Source organism: Engystomops pustulosus, chromosome 3 (genome assembly GCF_040894005.1).
Source record: "Engystomops pustulosus chromosome 3, aEngPut4.maternal, whole genome shotgun sequence".
Lineage (NCBI taxonomy): Eukaryota > Metazoa > Chordata > Amphibia > Anura > Leptodactylidae > Engystomops > Engystomops pustulosus.
Window position 1 is genome coordinate 6,040,442 of NC_092413.1, and position 19,913 is coordinate 6,060,354.

At 54.1% G+C, this 19,913-nt stretch overlaps 3 protein-coding genes across 9 annotated transcripts in view; 1 reads left to right on the forward strand and 2 right to left on the reverse strand.

The window, feature by feature from the left end:
* RRP36 (ribosomal RNA processing 36) overlaps window positions 1-19,913 on the reverse strand; it is a 233,380-nt gene that overhangs the window by 3,231 nt on the left and 210,236 nt on the right. The window contains exons 1-3 of one of the 4 annotated variants that reach the window (XM_072139920.1): window positions 4,526-4,636; window positions 3,790-3,907; window positions 3,227-3,400 (exon numbers count right to left, since the gene is read on the reverse strand). In XM_072139920.1, coding sequence (XP_071996021.1) covers window positions 3,227-3,400; window positions 3,790-3,886 — 271 coding nt within the window. In that variant the 5' untranslated portion in view covers window positions 3,887-3,907; window positions 4,526-4,636. Of the gene's footprint in view, window positions 1-3,226; window positions 3,401-3,789; window positions 3,909-4,425; window positions 4,456-4,525; window positions 4,637-19,913 lie in introns of those variants that run through there. The other 3 variants (XM_072139922.1, XM_072139923.1, XM_072139921.1) reach the window with 3 other exon arrangements.
* KLHDC3 (kelch domain containing 3) lies at window positions 11,984-16,764 on the reverse strand. 3 transcript variants are annotated; one of them, XM_072139912.1, is made up of 11 exons: window positions 16,662-16,764; window positions 14,698-14,905; window positions 14,457-14,621; window positions 14,270-14,385; window positions 13,863-13,934; window positions 13,534-13,747; window positions 13,086-13,172; window positions 12,896-13,004; window positions 12,574-12,647; window positions 12,247-12,325; window positions 11,984-12,168 (listed from the first exon to the last, which is right to left on the reverse strand). In XM_072139912.1, exons 2-11 carry the CDS (start codon window positions 14,849-14,851, stop codon window positions 12,102-12,104), a joined length of 1,137 nt encoding a protein of 378 aa, XP_071996013.1. In that variant the 5' UTR covers window positions 14,852-14,905; window positions 16,662-16,764; the 3' UTR covers window positions 11,984-12,101. The 3 variants fall into 3 exon arrangements, with proteins under 3 accessions (XP_071996013.1, XP_071996011.1, XP_071996012.1); XM_072139910.1 differs by lacking the exon at window positions 16,662-16,764 and adding an exon at window positions 15,667-15,824; XM_072139911.1 differs by lacking the exon at window positions 16,662-16,764 and adding an exon at window positions 15,646-15,798.
* On the forward strand, window positions 15,857-19,791 carry MEA1 (male-enhanced antigen 1). 2 transcript variants are annotated; one of them, XM_072139924.1, is made up of 4 exons: window positions 15,857-15,995; window positions 17,060-17,249; window positions 18,703-18,793; window positions 19,556-19,791. In XM_072139924.1, exons 2-4 carry the CDS (start codon window positions 17,061-17,063, stop codon window positions 19,711-19,713), a joined length of 438 nt encoding a protein of 145 aa, XP_071996025.1. In that variant the 5' UTR covers window positions 15,857-15,995; window position 17,060; the 3' UTR covers window positions 19,714-19,791. The 2 variants fall into 2 exon arrangements, with proteins under 2 accessions (XP_071996025.1, XP_071996026.1); XM_072139925.1 differs by lacking the exon at window positions 15,857-15,995 and adding an exon at window positions 16,015-16,121.

The window sequence follows — 19,913 nt, forward strand, 5'->3', positions numbered from 1 at the left end:
GCACACAGAGAGGTGACCCATAGATCAGATCCCCCAGGGAGTATCTGTCACACAGAGAGGTGACCCATAGATCAGATCCCCCAGGGGAGTATCCAGCACACAGAGAGGTGACCCATAGATCAGATCCCCCAGGGGAGTATCCGGCACACAGAGAGGTGACCCATAGATCAGATCCCCCAGGGGAGTATCCGGCACACAGAGAGGTGACCCATAGATCAGATCCCCCAGGGGAGTATCCGGCACACAGAGAGGTGACCCATAGATCAGATCCCCTGGGGGAGTATCCGGCACACAGAGAGGTGACCCATAGATCAGATCCCCCAGGGGAGTATCCAGCACACAGAGAGGTGACCCATAGATCAGATCCCCCGGGGGAGTATCCGGCACACAGAGAGGTGACCCATAGATCAGATCCCCCAGGGGAGTATCCAGCACACAGAGAGGTGACCCATAGATCAGATCCCCCAGGGGAGTATCCAGCACACAGAGAGGTGACCCATAGATCAGATCCCCCGGGGGAGTATCCAGCACACAGTGAGGTGACCCATAGATCAGATCCCCCGGGGGAGTATCCGGCACACAGAGAGGTGACCCATAGATCAGATCCCCCAGGGGAGTATCCAGCACACAGAGAGGTGACCCATAGATCAGATCCCCCAGGGGAGTATCCGGCACACAGAGAGGTGACCCATAGATCAGATCCCCCAGGGGAGTATCCAGCACACAGAGAGGTGACCCATAGATCAGATCCCCCGGGGGAGTATCCGGCACACAGAGAGGTGACCCATAGATCAGATCCCCCAGAGGAGTATCCGGCACACAGAGAGGTGACCCATAGATCAGATCCCCCCAGAGGAGTATCAGGTACACAGAGAGGTGACCCATAGATCAGATCCCCCAGAGGAGTATCAGGTACACAGAGAGGTGACCCATAGATCAGATCCCCCAGGGGAGTATCCAGCACACAGAGAAGTGACCCATAGATCAGATCCCCCAGAGGAGTATCCAGCACACAGAGAGGTGACCCATAGATCAGATCCCCCAGAGGAGTATCCAGCACACAGAGAGGTGACCCATAGATCAGATCCCCCAGGGGAGTATCCGGCACACAGAGAGGAGACCCATAGATCAGATCCCCCAGGGGAGTATCCAGCACACAGAGAGGTGACCCATAGATCAGATCCCCCAGGGGAGTATCCGGCACACAGAGAGGTGACACATAGATCAGATCCCCCAGGGGAGTATCCAGCACACAGAGAGGTGACACATAGATCAGATCCCCCAGGGGAGTATCCGTCACACATAGAGGTGACCCATAGATCAGATCCCCCAGGGGAGTATCCGGCACACAGAGAAGTGACCCATAGATCAGATCCCCCAGGGGAGTATCCGGCACACAGAGAAGTGACCCATAGATCAGATCCCCCGGGGAGTATCCAGCACACAGAGAGGTGACCCATAGATCAGATCCCCCAGGGGAGTATCCAGCACACAGAGAGGTGACCCATAGATCAGATCCCCCCAGGGGAGTATCCGTCACACATAGAGGTGACACATAGATCAGATCCCCCAGGGGGAGTATCCGGCACACAGAGAGGTGACCCATAGATCAGATGCCCCAGGGGAGTATCGAGCACACAGAGAGGTGACACATAAATCAAATCAAATCCCCCAGGGGAGTATGCAGCACACAGAGAGGTGACCCATAGATCAGATCCCCCGGGGGAGTATCCGGCACACAGAGAGGTGACCCATAGATCAGATGCCCCAGGGGAGTATCGAGCACACAGAGAGGTGACACATAAATCAAATCCCCCAGGGGAGTATCCAGCACACAGAGAGGTGACCCATAGATCAGATCCCCCAGGGGAGTATCCAGCACACAGAGAGGTGACCCATAGATCAGATCCCCCGGGGGAGTATCCAGCACACAGAGAGGTAACCCATAGATCAGATCCCCCGGGGGAGTATGCAGCACACAGAGAGGTGACCCATAGATCAGATCCCCCAGGGGAGTATCCAGCACACAGAGAGGTGACCTATAGATCAGATCCCCCGGGGGAGTATCCGGCACACACAGAGGTGACCCATAGATCAGATCCCCCAGGGGAGTATCCAGCACACAGAGAGGTGACCCATAGATCAGATCCCCCAGGGGAGTATCCAGCACACAGAGAGGTGACCCATAGATCAGATCCCCCGGGGGAGTATCCAGCACACAGAGAGGTGACACATAGATCAGATCCCCCAGGGGAGTATCCAGCACACAGAGATGTGACCCATAGATCAGATCACCCAGGGGAGTATCCAGCACACAGAGAGGTGACCCATAGATCAGATCCCCCGGGGGAGTATCCGGCACACAGAGAAGTGACCCATAGATCAGATCCCCCAGGGGAGTATCCAGCACACAGAGAGGTGACTCATAGATCAGATCCCCCGGGGGAGTATCCAGCACACAGAGAGGTGACACATAGATCAGATCCCCCGGGGGAGTATCCAGCACACAGAGAAGTGACCCATAGATCAGATCCCCCAGGGGAGTATCCGGCACACAGAGAGGTGACACATAGATCAGATCCCCCAGGGGAGTATCCGGCACACAGAGAGGTGACCCATAGATCAGATCCCCCAGGGGAGTATCCAGCACACAGAGATGTGACCCATAGATCAGATCCCCCAGGGGAGTATCCAGCACACAGAGATGTGACCCATAGATCAGATCCCCCAGAGGAGTATCCAGCACACAGAGAGGTGACCCATAGATCAGATCCCCCAGGGGAGTATCCAGCACACAGAGAGGTGACCCATAGATCAGATCCCCCAGGTGAGTATCCGGCACACAGAGAGGTGACCCATAGATCAGATCCCCCGGGGGAGTATCCGGCACACAGAGAGGTGACCCATAGATCAGATCCCCCGGGGGAGTATCCAGCACACAGAGAGGTGACCCATAGATCAGATCCCCCAGGTGAGTATCCGGCACACAGAGAGGTGACACATAGATCAGATCCCCCAGGTGAGTATCCGGCACACAGAGAGGTGACCCATAGATCAGATCCCCCGGGGGAGTATCCAGCACACATAGAGGTGACCCATAGATCAGATCCCCCAGGGGAGTATCCAGCACACAGAGAGGTGACACATAGATCAAATCCCCCAGGGGAGTATCCGGAACACAGAAAGGACATGAGGAAAGATCAAGATCCGGCCCCTTCCTCCATACCTGTTCCTTCTTCTTCTCCGCTTTCATCTTCTAACCCTGCCCCCGTCTCGCTCTCAGTCTCGTCTGAATCTTCATCACTGGAGTCATCGGAGCTGTCTGTGACCGGAGACATCAGGTCCGTCCTGAGCGGCGTCTTCTTCATCTTGGAGACGTCTCCCCTCATCCTATTGGACCCTGAATTTGAGGACACAGGACGTCACATATAGGGGCGCAGCGGGTGTTATGTACGAATGCAAGAAACGGAGAGGTGTCACACCCTCCATGCAAAGATATCATGGTGTCTGCACCAGTTTTTGGATCTTGCGGATGTATTTGGGTCACAAAGGCGTTGCGTCTGCGTTTAGTCTGACACTTGGCCTGTTCATAGCTTGCGCCACATTTATTACTGCGCTTCACCACAAAAGTGTCTCTCTACAGCAGGAAGCAAAGTGCCAAGAACAAAGGTGCGACCGCGCCACGTCCTGAGATCAGAGCGGATTTACACGGTCACATAACGTGGCGCACTGCGCAGTAAACCGGAGGCCCCAGCGTCCATATATCTGGGCCAGAGCCTCTTCCCCCACCTGATGGCGTCTCTCCTGGTTCTTCTTCGGCGCTGGAGTCATCTGAGCTGTCAGTGACCGGAGTCATCAGCTCCGTCCTCAGCCGCTTCTTATCCATCAGATCTCACGACGTCCCCTCCTGTGTGTACAGGAAACAGCGTGACACGGGTGACTATGTCTAGGATCCGTGCGCTCAATGCCAGGAGGCGGCTGGAGACGGGTAAAGCACATAGGAGCCTGCAGCAGAGGGGGCGCGTCCTCCTGATTTGGCACAGGGGGGAGCAGGGCCTGAGCCCCCGGGGGCACCTCCAGAATGAGCAAGACATTTGTGGGAACACACCCGCGCTTACATTGCGTTTTGGGAGGAATTTCCCTATTGACATTGCTGTTAACATTTGTGTTAACAATCAGTTTGCAAAATATAAATGTTACTGTAATTACTGTAATCTCAAAACGCAATGTAAAAACCAGGTGTGAACGCAGTCTTATAACACAACATCATGGGGGGCACATACTTTTGACTATAGAGGATATGGGATATAGAGAGTATATAATGGATGTAAGATTTCAGCTCTGGGGACATATTACTGCACATTAAAGGGGATGAGTCTCTGTGACACTGAGGAGACGCCTGTACTGTACACCAGGCGGTGTTACTGTAGTCGTAGTCGCCGTTCTGGGGTGAGGTGTATCTGTGTCATACACAGCGGCGGGGTGGGAGGAGCCTGGACTCTCGGTTTTCTGCTCGGGCTCTTACCTCTCACCTCTCGTGCTCGGTTATGTTTCTTTAAAAAAAAAAAAAAAAAATCCCCCTTAAACACGCGTTTCCGGTGGACTTGCGGGCACGTGAGCGACGGCAGCCAATAGACGCGCAGCTCGCAATAGCGCACGCGCGGACGGACAGCCTCCCGGAGGTGACGTAATGCTGTCCCCGCCTACGACGCGCGCAAGGAAGGGGGTGGGTGGAGCGTGAGGCGGTGACGTCAGAGCGTGACGCGTGATATGATGTCACGTTGTCATGTGACGGGGGACATTACACGTCACAGGTCGCGTCTTTTATGATGATTAATTACAAAAGTCCAAAGTATATTAAAATAAAAATAATTTTAGTATTTTTGCGCCGCCTCTGTCGCCTCCGCTCTCTTCGTACTTAAGTCAGGCGTCATTTTTGCGGGATAAGACGACGTTTTCATTGATAACATAAACGTGTGGATAAAAAGCAGTGATTCAGACAATCGTAACGTTTCTGGCGTTCGCCGTACGGTTAAATATTGGGGGCGCGGCGACACCTTTGTCATTTCATTGTGTTCTGTGGGTGAAGGGAGAAGAGGCCGATTATTCGTCATTTTATTATTTATTAATGAAACCTCAGGGGTCCGATCGCTCATCCAATATTCCCCAATTACTACAGCACTGGCACCGCCCTGTTGTCATAGTAACCAATCAGGGCCCCCCATACCTCCCAACCGTCCCGTTTTGGGCGGGACAGTCCCGTTTTTTAACCCTTGTCCCGCCTGCACGGACCGTTAAGTGAAAGTCCCGGTTTTTTTGCGGTTTCACGGATTTTTCCGTTTTGTCCCGCCCCCCCGAGTCCCGCCCCCGAGTCCCGCCCCCGTCCTGCTCAGGATACAGAGAAGCCAGGGGGCGGGGTACAGCGTCCTCCTCCTCTCCAGCTCCCGGGCTGTCTGCTGCAGAGCCGGCACCTCCCCCATCCCCTCCCCTGGGAGGCAGAGCCCTCCCTGTCCTCAGGCTGCCACTTGCAGGCACATGGATGGATGGATGGATGGAGCAGTGCAGAGTGTCATGTTCTCTGCACTGCCCCTGCACAGCAGCCCCAGGGGATCAGCCTCCGTGCAGGCAGGAACTCTCCAGCACTGCTACATCAATGGCTCCCTGCCCCCACCTCCTCCTGCTCCTCACTGAAGTTCGTCTGATGAAGCAGAGCCGAGTGTGTGCAGCTGCTGCAGTGTGATAACCATACCTCCCAACCGTCCCGTTTTGGGCGGGACAGTCCCGTTTTTTAACCCTTGTCCCGCCTGCACGGACCGTTAAGTGAAAGTCCCGGTTTTTTTGCGGTTTCACGGATTTTTCCGTTTTGTCCCGCCCCCCCGAGTCCCGCCCCCGAGTCCCGCCCCCGTCCTGCTCAGGATACAGAGAAGCCAGGGGGCGGGGTACAGCGTCCTCCTCCTCTCCAGCTCCCGGGCTGTCTGCTGCAGAGCCGGCACCTCCCCCATCCCCTCCCCTGGGAGGCAGAGCCCTCCCTGTCCTCAGGCTGCCACTTGCAGGCACATGGATGGATGGATGGATGGAGCAGTGCAGAGTGTCATGTTCTCTGCACTGCCCCTGCACAGCAGCCCCAGGGGATCAGCCTCCGTGCAGGCAGGAACTCTCCAGCACTGCTACATCAATGGCTCCCTGCCCCCACCTCCTCCTGCTCCTCACTGAAGTTCGTCTGATGAAGCAGAGCCGAGTGTGTGCAGCTGCTGCAGTGTGATAACAGGTACTCTACAGTGACTGCAGGCAGCAGCTAAAGGGTTAAACACTTTCCCCCATAGACCCCCTGCCCCCATCCCTAACCCCCCCAGTGCCCTTCTATTCTGCTTTTATTGTACCATATACTTAATCCCTTAACCCCTTAAGGACGCAGGGTTTTTCTCTCATTTCTCGCTCTCCAACTTCAAAAATCCATAACTTTTTCATGTTTCCGTGTACAGACCTGTGTGAGGGCTTATTTTGTGCGTAACAAATTTTACTTTCCCGTAATGTTATTTATTTTAACATGCCGTGTACTGCGAAGCTGCAAAAAATTCCAAATGTGGAAAAATTTTTTTAAAAAACCGCACATGTCACGTTCTTGTGGGCTCAGTTTTTTCGACTTTGACTGTGCACTCAAAATAACACCTCAGCTTTATTCTTTGGTTTGGTGCGATCGCGGTGATACCGGATTTATAGGTTTTATTGTGTTTTAATACATTTTCAAAAATTAAACGCATGTGTGCAAAAAAAAAAAAAAAAAATTTTTGCCATCTTCTGACGCTAATAACTTTTTCATATTTCGGTGCACGGAGCTGGGGGTGGGGTCATTTTTGGCGAAATGAGCCGACGTTTTCATTGCTACCATTTTGAGGTCTGTGCGACATTTTGATCATTTTTAATTTCATTTTTTATGTGATGTAAAAAGGTGTAAAAGTCGCATTTCGGACATTTGGGCGCCATTTCCCGCCTCGGAGGTCACCGCCGCCCGTAACCGTTTTTATATTTTGATAGATCGGGCATTTTGGGACGCGGCGATACCTAATATGTCTGTGATCTTTACTGTTTATTATGTTTTATATCCGTTCTAGGGAAAGGGAGGTGATTAGAATTTTTAATATTTTATAAATTTTTTTTATTTTTAAAACCTGTTTTTTCTTTTTTTTCCACTATTTCTTAGACCATCTACGGTACATTAACCCTAGATGGTCAGATCGCTCCTACCATATACTGCAATACTTCTGGCTCATTGTAACGAACCTGCAGAAGCCATGTAGCCTCGTGTCAAAAGAAGACCCGAGGCTACCACGGCAAACGATCGCCGCCCCCGATGACGTTCGGGGGCACAGCGATCGTAAAAAAGACTTTGCCGGCGACAATGACCGACTGCGGTTATTAGCGGTGGGGGTTTTCTGCAACATGCAAAACCCCCCACCTTGTATGAAGAAGACTCAGCCCGTGAGCCCTCTTCATACACTCCTTATACTCTCTGCGTCGTAGAGCTACGGCGCAGAGCGTTAAGGGGTTAAAGGGGTTTTCCCACAAATACAAGTTAGGCCCTATCCATAGGACAGGGCTTAACCTGCTGATGTGTGGGGGTTTCAGTGATGTGACCCCCATAGATCATGAAAACAAGGGGTCTGTTGGGGTCCACATAAGGTCCATGTCATCGCTCTATGACGGTAATGGAGCAGAATGGTCATACACGGCCGTCTGCTCCATTACTCTGACGGAACAATTTTTGCGTTTCCATATTTCACTCCCCACTTTCAAAAATCAATAACTTTTTTATTTTTCCACGTACAGAGCTGTGTGCGGCCTGTTTCTGCGTAACAAATTATACTTCCTAGTGACAGTATTAAATATTCCAGGCCCTGTACTGGGAAGCGGGAAGGAAAATATCAAATGTGTTTTTTATGGCTTTCACTGCGCGCTCAATAGGACTCCTCCCCTTTACTGCGCTCCATAGGACCCCTCCCCTTTACTGCGCTCCATAGGACCCCTCCCCTTTACTGCGCTCCATAGGACCCCTCCCCTTTACTGCGCTCCATAGGACCCCTCCCCTTTACTGCGCTCCATAGGACCCCTCCCCTTTACTGCGCTCCATAGGACCCCTCCCCTTTACTGCGACAACGAGCATGTCCCCCCCCTAGACAACGAGGATTTCCCCCCCTAGACAACTAGCATTTCCCCCCCCCCCCTAGACAACGAGCATGTCTACCCCTGACCCCTAGACAACGAGCATGTCCTCCCCTGTGGCTGCGTGCCCTTTTTTGTGTGTTTGTGTTATTTTTGTCTTCCAGGACCGTGCCTGCTGTGGACTGCTTCGGATTCGAAGGATTACGTCTATGACCGACATTTCTAACAAATAAAATGGTCAACGAGGGTGTGTCTGCGTCTTTTGTTCAATAAAATTTTCTGAAAACGGTGTGATTATTTATTTTTTTGCGACACTCTTCATAGTTTGCCGTAGTAGTGGTGCCGGCTAGGTGACGGTGCTCATTACTAAGGGCTGGCCTTAGTGTTTGCCTTAATTTTTTTGGCAAATTTACACTAACGCCCATACCATTACCCCGGTACCCACCGCCACCAGGGGTGCCGGGAAGAGCCGGGTACAAACCAGTACCTGACCGTCTATAGATGGTCAGGTGTTGGGGCGGCTGCAGGCTGTTATTGTTGCGCTGGGATAGCCCCCTAACAGTGGCCTATCCCAGCTCAGTAATAGCAGGCTGCTGCTGCTTTTTTGTATCTGGCTGATTTGAACAATAGGGGGCACCCCATGCCGTTTTTCCCCCCCATTTTTTTGTAAAAATGGGGGAAACAGCCTGGGAGCCCCCTTTAAAGGGGGGACCCCACGCATATTTTTGTCAAAAATTTGAAGAAAAAACGGCATGGGGCTCCCCCTATTTTTCAAATCAGCCTGATACAAAAAAGCAGCAGCAGCCTGCCATTACTGAGCTGGGATAGGCCACTGTTAGGGGGCTATCCCAGCGCAACAATAACAGCCTGCAGCCGCCCCAGCACCTGACCATCTATAGACGGTCAGGTACTGGTTTGTACCCGGCTCTTCCCGGCACCCCTAGTGGCGGTGGGTACCGGGGTAATGGTATGGGCGTTAGTGTGAATTTGCCAAAAAAATTAAGGCAAACACTAAGGCCAGCCCTTAGTAATGAGCACCGTCATCTAGCCGGCACCACTACTACGGCAAACTATGAAGAGTGTCGCAAAAAAATAAATAATCACACCGTTTTCAGAAAATTTTATTGAACAAAAAACGCAGACACACCCTCGTTGACCATTTTATTTGTTAGAACTGTCGGTCATCGATGTAATCCTTCGAATCGGAAGCAGTCCACAGCAGGCACGGTCCTGGAAGACAAAAATAACACAAACACACAAAAAAGGGCACGCAGCCACAGGGGGGGACAGGCTCGTTGTCTAGGTGGGGGACATGCTCGTTGTCTAGGGGGGGGGGACATGCTCGTTGTCTAGGGGGGGACATGGTCGTTGTCTAGGTGGGGGTACATTCTCGTTGTCTAGGTGGGGGTACATGCTCGTTGTCTAGGGGGGGGTACATGCTCGTTGTCTAGGGGGGGGCATGCTCGTTGTCTAGGGGACATGCTCGTTGTCTAGGGGGGGCATGCTTGTTGTCTAGGGGGGGCATGCTCGTTGTCTGGGGGGGACATGCTCGTTGTCTAGGGGGGGGCATGCTCGTTGTCTGGGGGCGGACATGCCCGTTGTCTGGGGGGGACATGCTCGTTGTCTGGGGGGGACATGCTCGTTGTCTAGGGGGGGGCATGCTCGTTGTCTGGGGGCGGACATGCCCGTTGTCTGGGGGGGACATGCTCGTTGTCTAGGGGGGGACATGCTCGTTGTCTAGGGGAGGACATGCTCGTTGTCTGGGGGGGGCATGCTCGTTGTCTAGGGGAGGACATGCTCGTTGTCTAGGAGGGCATGCTCGTTGTCTAGGGGGAGTGGAATATGCCCCCCAATTATATACATAAATATACATTGGTGCCAGTGGATGCGTTGAAGGTATGAGCAGTGGCGTGGCCAGGGGGTGTGGTTAGGGGGCGTGGCTAGGGTGTGGCTTCTGTGGGTAAAAAAATCGCCGCGGCGCGCTTCGCGCGCCGCCATTTTGTCCCTCTTTCTCCTCCACAAAAGTTGGGAGGTATGATAACATGATGGGGCAAGGATCGGGCCCAACACAATGGCGTCCATGCGTGAAGGCAGAGTCCCCCCGTCTCTCTGTACTCGTCCTCTACCTTCCGCTCCTCCTCCCACCTCGGTTCGTGACGCCAGTTCTCCTCTTTCTGCAATTCCCGAGTATCTGCACCGCATTAACCAGTGAGTGCATGCGCACTGAGCGGATGTCTAGTCCTTAAAGGGGTTGGCCTTTTTTTTTTTTTTTTTTTTTTACATAAGTTGTGCCTCTACGGTCTATACCTCAAAGTCAAGTGATTCCTGCTACTTTAGTGCTGTACTCAGACTCTACGTGATTCTATGTTTACATCTCTGAGCTCTTATGAACAGGAGGAGCTGGAGCAGGAGATTATGACTCATATTGCACCTTCGTGGCTGGGGTCAATCAGTGAGGAGAGAGACACAGTGAGAGAGTTTAATGGAAAAAAAAATATTTATTGAAAAGTGGCCAGTCCCTTTAAGAGAGATTGTATTCCTAAATACAACTGTATTTGTGGCCGTGTCACCAACGTCTTCTATGACAGCCGATCCTGGTGTGATGATAACACCAGGTATATGAACGGGCATGGACCAGGATGCAGGGAGCAGTCCTCGCTTTCCGCTCGTTAAAATCCAATTGAAATCCATGGGGGAAAAAAACCCGGATCCATTATTCATTAAATTTTACAAGGAAACTGCATAAAGGAGGCCAAAACGCAGATGGGAACCACTGCCATGATAGAATTAGGGAGACAAGTGCCCCCCCCCACCTCCTCCGCTGCACCCCCGTGGCCATTTAGAAGCCGCTGGTTATTCATTAATGGCTCCGCCCTTTCCTGGGTCATCCAGGGGGCAAATTTACATATTGCCCTTATATTGTGTGGAATAACCGGACATGAGGCTACACGATGCGGCTACTCCACGCCCCAGTAGCCTCTTTACAAAATTTACATATTAGGGCAATAAAGTTTTCAAAAAGATAGCGGGGGCGTGAGGATTAGCTCTAAAAAGGGCCATACATGCACCTGCCACCCGTAATACCTTTATAGGTAGAATCGTGGTGGTAGGTTCCCTTTAAAGGGAAACCTGGGAGCAAAGCGTCCCAGAGGACCGGGAGGAGACGCAGATTCTCCTGGATTCAGGATGATGTCATACAACATCCTATAGGTGCAATGTGTACGGGGCCCTGGGTGCAAAGGTCAGAGGACACGAGGATCAGGCAGGTTGTGATACAACGCCCTGAACTTTACTTCTCAGGAGATAACACACAACCAGCCCCTGCACATGCACTCCTGGCCAAGCATACATGTCATTACTGATCCTGTATTATACCCCAGAGCTGCACTCACTATTCTGCTGCTGGTGCAGTCACTGTGTACATACATGACATTACTTATCCTGTACTGATCCTGAGTTACATCCTGTATTATACCCCAGAGCTGCACTCACTATTCTGCTGCTGGTGCAGTCACTGTGTACATACATGACATTACTTATCCTGTACTGATCCTGAGTTACATCCTGTATTATACCCCAGAGCTGCACTCACTATTCTGCTGCTGGTGCAGTCACTGTGTACATACATGACATTACTTATCCTGTACTGATCCTGAGTTACATCCTGTATTATACTCCAGAGCTGCACTCACTATTCTGCTGCTGGTGCAGTCACTGTGTACATACATGACATTACTTATCCTGTACTGATCCTGAGTTACATCCTGTATTATACTCCAGAGCTGCACTCACTATTCGCACATAGGAGAGCTTACAGCTGCAGTAATTACAGTGAAATTTTATTGTTCATTGAGATGAATCCTGCGGTGCAGGCGTATAAAATATGATCAGTGGGTAAAAGCATGGGGGGGAGGGGGGGGTTAGAATCAGTGGGCGACCGCTTATCCATGGGAGGAGAGCAGGGGGCGGCTGATGTTGCTGTTGGTGGTCATGGCTGACAGCTCCCACCTGTAGAGCAGAGGATACTGGGTTAAATGCAGGTGAATGCCTCAGGGTCCCCACCCCTCCCCTCTATACCCCCCTCACCTGATGTCATGGGGCAGGCAGGACTGGTCGAGGCTGTACTGTAATACGGCAAGCTTACACAGCGTCTTCAGACTGGGACCTGGAGGAGACACAGAAAGTCATACAAGATGCTGCAGAGCATTGCATCCCCCCCCCCCACCCGCAGAGGAGGTGCCCCCAAACAGAGACTCCGCCTCCTTACATGATTGTGGGCTCTCAGGCACCTTCCTATCCAGAGGGTGGGACATGACCCAGAGGCACCTACCCAACTCTGCAGCCTACAGACCAGTCCCAAGTCTGGTCCTCCAACCGCAGAGGAGACCCGGTGACCCCCAGACCAGGACTTACTGAAGTCGAGAATGTAGAGGTCCGAGTGATCCATCAAGTAGAACTCATCCTGGAGATCCTGGTCCTGGGAGGGGCTGCAGCAGAAGAGGGAGAGTCCATCAATCCTTCCTTATACAAACCCCACAAATGTAAGGGTCCTACCCCCTAATCCCAACCTCAAAAGGGGTCGTCAAAATTTCCATGTTATCCCTTCTCTAGAGGATAATCAGTGGTGGTCCTGTCCTCATGTCCGGTGGTGGTCCCACTGGTCAGACCTCCACTGTTTATCCCACAGCCTGCCAGGTATCCCAGCGCCTCATCATATTATCCCCCCGTTTTGTACCTGGTGCCTCCAAACAGCAGGATCTTGTCCCCCACGATGCAGCAGCACTGCCGCCGCCGGGCACAGGGACCTTTTCCTTGCACGTCCACGCGCTGCCACCGACCAGTCACTGAGTAGAGACGAAGAATTTAGATGTTGGATGCGCCCCACCGAAGAGCACCCACAGCCGGAGCCCCTGCCCTGCACCTACCTGCCGTGTACTTCCACAGGTCCTGAAAGTGACGGTTCAGCCGCGCGTTGTAGCCACCGAACACATACAGCTCCCCCCGGTATGCAACTGCACAAAACAGAAATACTGAGCGCGGCCGCCCTGAGACACGGGGGCAAGACATGGGGCACATCCTCCGGGGGCAGGGCCGGGTACAAATATCCCATCATCATCTATCCTAAGGGCCCTCAGTGGCTCAAGGTCTCTGGAGCTTCTGGTACCGTTGGACCCAAGGCCTCAGTGTCTCATCATTAAACTGAACTTCAGGTCCTACAGGACACGAAGCACCGCATCCAAAACCTGCTCCTGTGGGGGTCATATTAAACATGCAGAGGCTCCACCCCCTTTATTTCCTACATTAAGATCGTAGTCCCTACTGAGCTGCGCCCCATATACAGACTAGCCCCTCCCCTTTGTACCATACACTTACACGCAGAGTGGCTTCTCCTCCCCTCAGGTGGAGGCGTGGTCTGCGGGGCGTCCAGCCAGGTTTCAGTCAATAAGTCAAACACTCTGATCCGGTTGCAGTAGATTTCATTGTTTGAGTGGTACGGACCAGACCGATCCGCGCGGCCACCAAATATATACATCTTAGACCCGATGACTGTGGCAGAGTGAAAGTCCCTCCAGCGAGCCGGCGCCCCCTACAGTAGGGTTACGGAGAGACATTAGTGTGCAAGAAACTCAGGCGGGAAAAGGGTGGAGGATGTAGCACAGCGGGGGAGGGGCGTTTGGTTCGGGGCAGCGCTGTGGACTCACTTTGGCTCTCACCAGGCTCCAGCACATGGACCTGGTGTCCAATTTGTGAATGTCATTAGAGAAGCAGTCAGCCTGTGAAAAGAAGCAGAAGACTTCAGAGATCTGATGATCAAACAGTGTGACCGCCTCTGCTACAGCAGAAGTTCTGGCCGCTGTTGGTCCGGAGCATCAGGTGTGTGACCGCAGTGCCAGGAGGAGATATCAGAAGGATCTCACAGAAGCCACAATCTCCTTCATCAATATCAGAAGACTTTAAGGAAATGATTATCACATGCCCTGGGTAAGTTGACCATCAGCCAGTGTGACCACCTGAATAACAGCAGGATCTTACAGAAGGCAGTAAACCTCCAAACAAACTGTTCTCTAATGAGCAGATTTCCACCGCATGCGCTATACAAATATCTCACCAGCTGCTCAAATCCACCAAAGATATACATGTTCCTGTCCAAAACACAGGCCGAGTGACCGTCCCGGGCGCCGGGGATGTCTCCGCTCACACTGGGGGCCATCCACTGTTCAGTTCCTGTAAAAGACTAATAGGGTTAGGATCAGGCATAAGGCAGGGGGTAGAGGTCATGGATGGGGCCTCGGCACCTGTGTGGAAGATGTAGAGGACATTGCAGGCCCCCTCCGTGTCGTTACGTCCCCCCCAGATGTAGATGATGTCATCGATCAGAACCGCCGTGTGCCCGTATCTCATGTAAGGAACCTTGCAGGGGGAGCAGCGCGTTGGGGGAAGCTTCCTCCAGCGGAGAGACACTGCAAGTATAGAAACAAGATGTCTGCCCGTGCCCATGATGGGTCAGCAGCCCCCCACCCACATGCGCTCTCTTACCAGCATTGAAGACGTGCACATCTATCTGCCGCATCGTCTCGTAGTCCTCCCCGGAGCAGTAGCCCCCAAAGGAAAACACTCGATGTCCCACGGCTACCGCAGCATGATTCACCCTCCGTGGACCCCCCTCTAGGTGCACCGTCCAACGAGGCATCCCCCAAATGCATGCCGAGACACACAGAAGGCAGAGGTGTCACCACACCAGAGCCTGCGGGGGAAACAGAACGTTACATGGGTCTGGACTCCAAGAATCACATTACTGCAGTCTGATCGCAGCGCCTGAACGTCAAACAGGAGCCGAGTGATCCGGGAGGAGAGGACGTCCAGATACAGATACATTCCCGCTAATTCCTGGATGGAGCCACACAGGACGCACATACGTGATTCTACTGGTAACCGATCATCTGCCTGCAGATGTAGAGAGTCCCCAGAAACCTCAGAGCGTCTCCCTCAAATCCCAGAGCACCCCAATACCAAGAGTGATCGCCCCGCATCCACCCCGATCCCTACAGCACTGGCCCCGGCCCTCCCATGCACCCCAATACCAAGAATGATCTCCCCAAATCAACCCTGATCCCTACAGCACAGGCCCCACCCCTCCCATGCACCCCAATACCAAGAGTGATAGCCCCATCTCCACCCCAATGCCTACAGCAAAGGCCACTCCCCTGTGACCCAACTCCTAGGGTGATCTCTGTGCCCCTACAGTTACACCCCAAACCTCTCCCCTGTTCCCCGATCCACAGAGCGCTGGCGTCGCTTCCATCCTACACCCCAAGCACCAGGCTGTGCAGATGGCAGAGCGGTGTCCGGGCGCAGATATCCCCCTCCAGCTCCTCAGAAGTGACCAGAACCATCCCAGGAGCCCAATATCCATGGTCCTCCCCTCCCGCACCCCAGGAATCACAGCTCCATGTGCACCATGCGGACACCCTGCCCTCCGCTCACCCGCCGGGTCACTGCCATCACCTGCTTGCCCACCACAGCCTCCACACCAGCGCTATGCCACCGCCATGCGACAATTCCGCCACACTCTGCCGGAAGTCCACGTCCTGAGCTGCCACAATCTGCCGGAAGTCTTGTGTCATGTGATGCCACACTCCCCCGGAACTTTATGTCATGTGACGCTACACGCCCCCGGAAGTTGATGTCATGTGACGCTACACTCCCCCGGAAGTCTATGTCCTGATATCCGCCACACTCTGCCGGAAGTTCATATCATGTGACGCTTCACTCTGCCGGAAGTGATTGCCGGTCACGGCCGTTTTCTTGTCCGTTCTGTGAGAGATTATTGTCAGGTAATTGCGGCGCCGCGTGTGATGGGGAGGGGCTATTTGACTCCGGAGTAATAGTCCCCTCCCCCGCCTACTTGGATCGTCATAACATATACCGCAGCGCAGTACACGGCACCGGGGGAGGCTCCGGTATTACCGCCCCCCGGGCCCTGTCCTGTGCCCCCCCCCATCCTTCTGTCCCTGTTGTGTCATGTTCCTCCCTCCGTGTCACCCCTCCATCTGTCCTGTGCCCCCCCCCCCTCCTTCTGTCCTGTGCCCCCCACCCCTCCATCTGTCCTGTGCCCCCCCCCTCCTTCTGTCCTGTGCCCCCCACCCCTCCATCTGTCCTGTGCCCCCCTCCCCTTCCACTTGTTTTGCTGCCCATGGTCCTGTCCCTGAACACTCCCCCCTTTCCCCCCTCCCCCGGTCCTGTGCCCCCCCCCCCCCCCCCCGCATTATGTCACTGCTCACTCCCCCAATTGCCCCGGTGCTGATTGTAAGCTCTTGGGGACAGTATTTGCACCGCCCTGTGGAACACGCGATAAGATGCCAATAATAACCGGTCAGATTCGGCGTCTGCTGTGTCTCTGGTCACATGATGTGGGTCGTGACAGATTCAGGATCCCAATTCTGACCATGGACAGGTTGGGTCGTGAGCACATAAAAGGGGACACCCAGGAGGTCACTTACCTTTGCTGTGGTTCGGGACTCCTTCTCCTGACCTCAGCTGCCTGACTGTCCACGCCACGTCTATTTCTGGACATCACATTGCGGGTGGTGGGGAAACTTCAGGATATAAATAGTCTTCATATTCTGAGCAGAGGGAATGCGCCCCCAGTGGCCAAACAGCAGATCTGCACCTCAGAAGGTCACATAAGGGCAGTGTAGTGATTGCTGTGGACTCCGGCCCCTCCCTGGACCTTCCTCAGGAGATGTGAGGTTCTGATTGGGGTCCGGTATCAGGATCTTACTCTTTGTCCCTCTACACCAACCATAGACAACCCTTCCCCTTCTCCTCCACAACATCACATGATCAGCCCGAACCTTCCCTCTCCTCATAGTGGAACAAAATGTGTGTTTTTGCATAGAATGGGCCCCGAGAGGATCTTGCCAAACCAGGGGGAGGAAATTGGGGAACCCCAGGAGCCCCCAGTCCAGTGGAGTGGTGGGGAGGAAGAAGATGATGAAGAAGCACAGAGTGGATACCAGTACCAACCTCTCAACCAAGATCCAGAAGACGGAGCCCAGACAGAGAATGACCTGCACGAGAGACTACAGGTAACACAGAGCAGGCGCCCGGCCACTAGACCGTCCTCATCCTATAGGAGACCCGGCCGCTAGACCGCCCTCATCAGATAGGAGACCCGGCCGCTAGACCGCCCTCATCAGATAGGAGACCCGGCCGCTAGACCGCCCTCATCAGATAGGAGACCCGGCCGCTAGACCGCCCCCTCATCAGACGGGAGACCCGGCCGCTAGACCGCCCCCTCATCAGACGGGAGACCCGGCCGCTAGACCGCCCCCTCATCAGACGGGAGACCCGGCCGCTAGACCGCCCCCTCATCAGACGGGAGACCCGGCCGCTAGACCGCCCCCTCATCAGACGGGAGACCCGGCCGCTAGACCGCCCTCATCAGATAGGAGACCCGGCCGCTAGACCGCCCCCTCATCAGACAGGAGACCCGGCCGCTAGACCGCCCCCTCATCAGACGGGAGACCCGGCCGCTAGACCGCCCCCTCATCAGACGGGAGACCCGGCCGCTAGACCGCCCCCTCATCAGACGGGAGACCCGGCCGCTAGACCGCCCCCTCATCAGACGGGAGACCCGGCCGCTAGACCGCCCTCATCAGATAGGAGACCCAGCCGCTAGACCGCCCCCTCATCAGACAGGAGACCCGGCCGCTAGACCGCCCCCTCATCAGACGGGAGACCCGGCCGCTAGACCGCCCCCTCATCAGACGGGAGACCCGGCCGCTAGACCCCCCTCATCAGACGGGAGACCCGGCCGCTAGACCGTCCTCATCAGATAGGAGACCCGGCCGCTAGACCGCCCTCATCAGATGGGAGACCCGGCCGCTAGACCGCCCTCATCAGATAGGAGACCCGGCCGCTAGACCGCCCTCATCAGATAGGAGACCCGGCCGCTAGACCGCCCTCATCAGATAGGAGACCCGGCCGCTAGACCGCCCCCTCATCAGATAGGAGACCCGGCCACTAGACCGCCCTCATCAGACAGGAGACCCGGCCACTAGACCGCCCTCATCAGATAGGAGACCCGGCCGCTAGACCGCCCTCATCAGATAGGAGACCCGGCCGCTAGACCGCCCTCATCAGATAGGAGACCCGGCCGCTAGACCGCCCCCTCATCAGATAGGAGACCCGGCCGCTAGACCATCATCATCAGATAGGAGACCCGGCCGCTAGACCGCTCTCATCAGATAGGAGACCCGGCCGCTAGACCGCCCCCTCATCAGATAGGAGACCCGGCCGCTAGACCGCCCCCTCATCAGATGGGAGACCCGGCCGCTAGTCGCTGATAAGTCACGTGATTTAGCCAAACTCTACTGTACCTCTACAATAAGACCGCAAACCATGGTGATCTCCACGAGGCCTTTCCTAAACTGCCAGGTAACACTTGTAGGCTCCTCCCATCAGCCAGGTAACGCCCTCAGGCTCCATCTCTAGGTATAACCTGCGCTCCAGTTGCTATATTGCGCTCTTTTCCTTCAGGCCATGCGGCTGCAGCTGCCTGACCCCCCTGTGGACAGCGAGGATGAGGATGACGGTCTAGACGCCCAGAGCTCCATCCCAATGGACCCAGGTAACGATTGTGCACTCGCCAGTGTGAGCAATATCCTAACGACTATAATGTAATGACCTTTATCCTGTCTAGTGGATCACAGGCCCATCCTGCCCCCGCACCCAGAAAAATGGCCAAAAATTATAACCACAGCTCTTCCCACTAAAAACAAGCCCTTCAGTACAACTTCTTCAAGGGATAAAATTGCATCATTACGGGTCGAGTGGCCATTACCAGAGCGGCCCAACATCCCGAGAACGTCTTCCTAACAGTAGTAAGCGGAGCACCAAACCCAAGTGGGAGTTCTTGGCAGTAAGAGCAGAGTCCAATCCTTAGGAATCAGTCACATGGGGAGGTTCTTCCAATCCCTTCTTGACGGTAAAATCAGGAAAACCCCCAAAATCAAGGGGGGGGGGGGGTTGTAGCAGCATCGTGTCTGGTCCGAAACACCGCATGACGGTAGGAGAAGCACAAAGCCCAACTACGTGGGGAGGTTATTGATAGGTGGAGCATCTGCAGATCTGATTCCTATGTAGGGCTTCTCGACGGTAAGAGCAGCACAACATCTCATCCTGAGTAGAAGTTGTTGCTTCAGTGTCTGAACAGACAATAAGAGAAGCTCAATATCTGATTCACTGTAAGAACCAGACACAAGGACTGCAGTGCCGAGTCTTACTACAAGTACGAGGAGAAGTTGTTGCTGATACGGTGAGGGTTTCCCTCTGGTTACAAGTTTCGGTCATCCCACTCCGTGTTCCACCTCCCTCTTTCATTGTTTTGCAGATCACGTGGAGCTGGTGAAGAGGACCATGGCCGGGGTGAAGCTCCCGACTCTCTCGGTTCCGGTTTGGGCGCAGCAGCTCTCTGACGCGGATTGGGAGCACCTGGTACATCAGACCATTCAGTCCCGCGCTGCAACGTCCCCATCCGGCAAGAAATGAGATTTATACATTGTCCATAGTGTATATAGAAATGTCTGCACCTCCGCCGTGTAAATACATTGCGACCCTCTACCCAAAGAGACCGCGCCCTCCGCTTTATCACGACCCCTGCCTTCCCCTCTGGTGCCAAACACAAGGGGCATTAGAGAAACGAGGGACAGGTGGATCGGGGCTTGCGTCTGGTGAATGAAGAGACCAAA

Excerpts from the sequence above, each read along its gene's own strand:
- KLHDC3 (XM_072139912.1), bottom strand. The coding sequence starts at position 14,851 with ATGCCTCGTTGGACGGTGCACCTAGAGGGGGGTCCACGGAGGGTGAAT. Across the intron at positions 14,386-14,456 it reads CCTCTACATCTTCCACACAG|GAACTGAACAGTGGATGGCC; the intron begins GTGCCGAGGCCC and ends AGTCTTTTACAG. Across the intron at positions 12,648-12,895 it reads CTGCTGTTTGGAGGCACCAG|CCCCTCCCAGGACCAGGATC; the intron begins GTACAAAACGGG and ends CTTCTGCTGCAG.
- MEA1 (XM_072139924.1), top strand. The coding sequence starts at position 17,061 with ATGGGCCCCGAGAGGATCTTGCCAAACCAGGGGGAGGAAATTGGGGAA. Across the intron at positions 17,250-18,702 it reads ACCTGCACGAGAGACTACAG|GCCATGCGGCTGCAGCTGCC; the intron begins GTAACACAGAGC and ends CTTTTCCTTCAG. Across the intron at positions 18,794-19,555 it reads CTCCATCCCAATGGACCCAG|ATCACGTGGAGCTGGTGAAG; the intron begins GTAACGATTGTG and ends ATTGTTTTGCAG.